The 5963-nt window shown below is 38.5% G+C and overlaps 1 protein-coding gene across 3 annotated transcripts in view; it reads left to right on the top strand.

Annotated features, from left to right (window-relative positions):
• Positions 1–297: 297 nt before the first annotated feature.
• LOC101851346 (low density lipoprotein receptor adapter protein 1-A) overlaps positions 298–5963 on the top strand; it is a 25801-nt gene continuing 20135 nt past the window's right edge. For 2 of the 3 annotated variants that reach the window (XM_005097117.3, XM_005097116.3), the window contains exons 1-2: positions 298–380; positions 4555–4712. In XM_005097117.3, coding sequence (XP_005097174.1) covers positions 305–380; positions 4555–4712 — 234 coding nt within the window. In that variant the 5' untranslated portion in view covers positions 298–304. The remainder of the gene's footprint in view (positions 381–4554; positions 4713–5963) is intronic. The other variant, XM_035969459.1, reaches the window with a different exon arrangement.

Raw genomic sequence — 5963 nt, 5'->3', positions numbered from 1 at the left:
GGGCAAAGTAGAGCTATATATATATATATATATATATCAACAATTAATTTTAATCACCCCATTTTGCTCCGTGGACAGGTCTGGCGGTAATGCAACAGTAATATCCTCATAATAAACTTTAGATCAAGTTCAAATCTAAATTAAATGTGAATTAAATTAGACTACTTTGATCAATTTATTGACTCAAGACAACAATGACATAGGCCTAAAATAAATAATTGCCAGCACGCAATCGTGTGACCTAACTAGGTCATTAGGTCAAGTTGAAAGTTGAAAGGGCATAGTGTATATGTCTCATTTCAAGATGGATGCCTTATTCAGGGCAGTGCGGAAGTCGCCGAATGTTTTTCACAAAGATCAAGGGAAAAGTAAACGTTCAAGTAATGTGTACTATGTTTGATAATTTGATTATTTATTGATGTAGTAAAAAAGGTAGATCTGGATCTAGATCTCTAGATCTAGATTTATCTAGATCTATATTGTAACCCGATGTCAATCGTTATCAAGAGTCTAATCTAGATCTGGGTAAGCCCAAGATCTGCTGCTATCTATCTAGATTTTAGTACCCAGCAGTAGATTACTACACATCATCACACGGTATGATCAGTTTCAGTTACAGTTACAGTATCAGTGATCAGTCAGTAGACTAGATCTAGATCTAGATCTAGATATATCTAGGTCTAGATCTAGACCATCGTCACAGTATGATCAGATTCAGTATCAGTCAGTAGATCCAGAGGCAGTGTAAGTTGAGAAACTGGAACTCGGAACCAGAACAGATCATGGCTTCATGTATGCCTAGATCTAGATCTAGAATCTAGATCTAGTGATTATGTCAAGCGTCATTTGCCGATCAGCGCAATCTTAAGATGGCGCAGAACCATATGACGATCCGCAGCGGCAGAAAGCGCGGCCATGTCAAGATGGGCGCGACGCGGCATCACACACAAACAAACGATTTTGCAAAGTTCACAAACAAAACTCGACAGAATTTATTATCATTAATTTCAAAAATTAAAAAGAAAGTGTGTGTATGTTGTTTTAGCGTGTGCATGTGTGGTGTGAAGTGACTTTTTATCTATTTTGGGTATATATACAAAAACCTCTCTCTCCCTCTCTCTCTCTCTCTGCCACTCTCGCCTCTATGTGTGTATTTATATAATAATATGTTGTATGTATTTGTGTGTGTTTCCAAGCGATCGGCAGATGGCACAATTCTTGCTTGCTTTGCACAATCTTAAGATCGCGCAGCTCTATTCATTTTCGGAAATAATCCGTAGATGGTGCACATGTACGTCATTTACTGATATTTATAGTAACAGCCATCTTGTTTGACGTCATTGAGGGATTCCCACTTTGTTGTCTCAGGGCTCCCCTTTTCAGGCCAACTTAACTGATTCCGTCCATGATTTTTTCAGGCTCTGGACAGAATTATTTTTCCATGTTCAGTTTTAGACCTGGGGAGCATCTATTTAATGCATTACCTTGAAGCTCTAAGTTACTCTAATATGTATTGTCATATATACCAAACTGATAGGAATAAATAGAAAAATCTGTTTATGTCAATAACAATGACCTATAATCTGTTTGTATTGCATTTTCCTTTTGACAAAAACGAATGAGAAAAAAAAAATTGCGCAACAGCTCTTTGAAAATTTCGACTTACCGCATTTTCTCAACTCTACAAGTCCTTATAATCCATAGGAATCAACACAACATTGTAGTGATATCAGCCTAGCACACATTTATGCAAAAATTTCACAAATTTAGTTGAATATCTTTCTTTGAAGAGCATTTTTATTATACCAGGCTCCGTGTAGTTTATCCTTAGACCTAGCCTACATCGCAACAACAAAACAACGATTTTTGCAAGAATATCGCGGAGTTTTGATCGATATTGGCACTCAGAGATTGAGGTCAGGTTTGTTTACAATTTCTACTTCCTTTCGACAACTTAAAAAGTAGGAACTATGTTAAAAAGTTCACCTTTGTTTCGGATTTCGTTGAGCCGCTCGCAGCGGCCGAATGGAGGCAGCGGAAAAACTCAGAGCCGCTGTCAGCGGCCGAATGGACGGAATCAGTTAAGAGGTTCCTTCACCCTTTGGTTTACTATTTTAAGGGGTATTTAAACCCTTGTTTTAGAAACTTAAAGGGTAAAAGTCAATATCTCATAATTTTATAGTAAGATTTTTTGCTTGCAAACTTATAACTCACACGCACATTCACACAGACACACATTGAGTGACCTTGACTATGATTGAATGCTAACGATTTTAATTAACTTAAGAAATAAATGAGTAATATTGACTAGAATTAGAATTGTGTCCATTTGGAGGGGGGAAGAGTGGTAGTGGTTGAGCAGTTGAGTCTATCAAAAATAAAGTAAAGTTGGCAAACCAAAAGGGGTCAACTCCGACTATACTACTCCAAGAAAAATAGACCTGCCACTCTGTGATATCTAAAAGTCAGGATCTCAGTGGGGGAAAAAATTGGGACTTGGTGAAAAAAATCGGGGTCAACGACAAATCACCTTGGTCACTGCCAAGTTGACTTTAAAAAATTCCAGGGGTGTCCAATATTATATCCAGGCGCGGTTCTTTCACTGGGCAAGACCGGTGGTGCCTGTCAGTTTTTGTAGGCAGTACAGTGGACAAGAGAATGATTGCTGACGACAATTTTATTTAGTTTCAAGTAAATACACATTAATATCTAATCAACGGTCAAAAAGCACTCGGGTGATTTGAAGGCGCTCTAAGAGACAATAGTGGTTCTTTGGTGTCTTGTCGCACTACAGACTCGTTCTGTCATCTTTTTTTATCACGCCGGCTCGTATGTAAATCGCCTCTGTCACAATGTGAAACTTCTCTGCGCGGGGCGCGAGGCCTTCCCGAACACCGCCCGCGCGGCAGTGACGTCAGCCTCCGGGCGAATTCAGCTTTTGCTCAGAGAGCTCAGGGAGCCTTTTTAATGCTGTTCCTTCTTAGTGCTGTTTTTCATCCGCACCCCTGATCTTATGGTTGGTATGATCTAACACCTAGCCTTCTCGGATAAGGGCAAAAAATCTCAGAGGCCCTGTGTGCAAGTTATGCACGTTGGAGATCCCTTGGTGGTCATAAAATAGATAAGAGTAGGCTTTGGCCGCCACCCGGCAAAATTCAAAATTCTTACCTTACTTTAACTTAAATGTTTAATGTGTCCCATGTGCTCATATGACCTTATGCAGTTGCAAGCGCCATAAAACACTTAAATGAGTTACACAACAAGTTTGTTTAATAGTGTTTTTCACAGTAAATACTCTCTGCTCTGGTTCTTTAGAGAGGGCTGCTATAAGACAAAGTAGCCAGGTCTCTAGTCCTGTTTTTTCATCTCTGCTTTCGTCTCACTTTCTCACCCCTATCCTACCCCTGCTCTCTGCTCTTCTTTCCTTTACTCCCAACTATTTCTACTACTGCTTCTGACTTCATCTTACTGCTGTCTTTCAGCCACACCCCTGATTTTATCGTCGAAGGTAGCCTTCGTGGAAAAAGGCAAAAAATCGTGGAGGTCCTTGTACATGTTGCACATGTTAAAATAAAGATCGCTTGGTGATCCTAAAATCGTAATAGAGAGTAGGCTTCAGCTGCCTTTGAAAAATGAGCATTTGACTACCCCTGAAATCAAATAGTCAATAGTCTAACAGGAGAAGGCAAAGAGGAAGAAAGAGTTTTAAAGTCATGTTGTCGTCCAGCAAGTTGTGCTTGTGTATGCAGGGCTGCCCACCCAGACCCACCAGCCTATGCTTTAGTAATCAATAAATAAAAAACTAGTAATCTGGCTTTAGAATTCATAATATAATGGCCATGGATAGTCTTCTCTTGGGATGTTATGGGCAGGGCTTGTAGTCTTATCAACTTTAAATGTTACGTAATGAAATGTGTGATGAAAAAAAGGTCCTTGTCACGAATCCACCTTAGTAATTGTTTTAAGTTTCAAACATTGATCCATTTTGTCATTGGCCTGGGCTTTCATCCACAACAAACACCTTGTCAAGCTAATGTTTACTTCACTCGGATTTGTACTTCTAAAGTCTAATATTTTTCCAAGGGCAAAGTGGCACTGAGTGACTACAAGGGCTCAATGCAAAGAGGGTGTTACTACTGTTAAAGTTAGACAGCTGCACGTAACATAGACGTGTACAGTTCTGGCACAGCTTTTCTCTCCTTTTACACAGGGAAGATTTTCAGTGGGTCTTTCTAGCCTAATTTTTTTTAAAAACGGAACCTTTTTTTTACCATTGTTTAATCATTTTCATGTCTTCTTACTATCTTGTTGAGAGAGGCCATGAAAGCATGATGATAATAATACTTATTGCAAAGAGGCCCTTGCAAGGAAAACTTGTTTTACTTTTGATTTGACATCTGTCATTTCTTGGAATTTGTTGATTTACAAAATTTTCTTGTTCGGGATAAAACTACTTCTACTTGCTTGATGATGCTAACTTTCTCATTGTTGGATGTGATACATATATTATTCTTAATTTGGCACTTAAACTTTTTTTTTTATCGCTGCTTTTAGAAATTCCAGAAGGATGGGGTGAGAACAAGGAGCCCGTGGAGGACGGAGTCACCTTCTATCTCAAGTACATCGGGTCTACCCTAGTGGAAGAAATAGAGTCTGATGAAACATATGGGGATGGTATTAGTGCAAAGGCTGTGCATAATGTCATTGCTCTTGTAAGTTTACCAATTTTAGTTGATTAAATGATGTGTGAAGTTTACTCCTTCACTATGGAGGCTTTTTCCACTTTTAGACGGGAATATTATGAAAAGCGGGTCATGGGGAGTCTTAACATTGTATAGGCCTACAAATATGTTGTAATGTAGTCAACTGACAAAACAAAGTATGCCTTATTTCATATTCATAATGTTGGAAAATGGGAGGCAAATTTTACTTTAAAATAGATATATATTCAATCCATTGTTTGAGGTTAGTTGGGAGTGTTAATGTTTTAGGTTCTTAATGACTTAATGAAAATCTCTAAATCTACAAGTGCTCACAGCTCCCATAGATCTGCTAATGTCATCTGACTGTCTGAAGGAAGGTAATTTTTTATTATATCAAGGACTTGCTCTTGAGTGAGCATTGCTTTTTCCTTTGTGGGAAGCTATATCGTTCAAGTATGTCAAGAACCGGCCGTCAGAGAGACTACTGCAGGAGCAGCAAATGGTAGGGCTAATAATAGCATTGTAGTGTAAACAAAAATGTAGCGTCACTTTTCAACTTCCTTCTCAATTTCGAGGCTCAAAGTAACTTTACTGCCATCTGTGATATAGCAGTTAGGAGCTTCGCCGTTGCATGTAGGAGACTCATGTACGATTCATGAGCGGGGAGAACTTTTATCAGATACCTCAGTCTTTCTGGTGGGATGCTGTGTCCCTCTCGGCACAGGTTGACCTGCCTTCTAAATTGTGTTGATGGAGTTGTAAAAAATCCCACGTTTATAAAAAAAAAGTAACTTAAGTAACTCAAAAGACTCCTCACACAATGTTTAAGCTCTTGAAAATCAAAGTAACATGCTTAGCTGTTGTTTCTCACAAATTTTGATCAGACAAAAGAGAATACTAGTATTTCTCTTCACATAAGAGCAAGACATCATTCAATCCTTGTGCTGTGTGCTGCTATATTGCATCAGGTTTTGCAGCATTCTGCGTCTTTCGTCATAGATGATTAATTAAATCAACTTTCAATGTGCAGGGAAAGTAACATATTTTCAAAATTCTATTATTTTAAGGAACACCACGGCAGTAGCCAACAGCCAGAAAAAGTCGATTTAGGTGTCTAAAACCGATTTTTCGATTTTGGGCTATTTTAGTAGAACAACATCTGCTCTATCGATTGGAAATATTTCCAAGTGTCTAAAACATCTATAAAATGCTCAAAATTTGCATAAAAGATCGTGACTTGTGCAAGTTTTTGGGTACATT

The sequence above is a fragment of the Aplysia californica genome, unplaced genomic scaffold (genome assembly GCF_000002075.1).
Source record: "Aplysia californica isolate F4 #8 unplaced genomic scaffold, AplCal3.0 scaffold00146, whole genome shotgun sequence".
NCBI classification, from domain to species: Eukaryota; Metazoa; Mollusca; class Gastropoda; order Aplysiida; family Aplysiidae; genus Aplysia; species Aplysia californica.
This window is presented reverse-complemented; position numbering and strand designations above follow the sequence as displayed.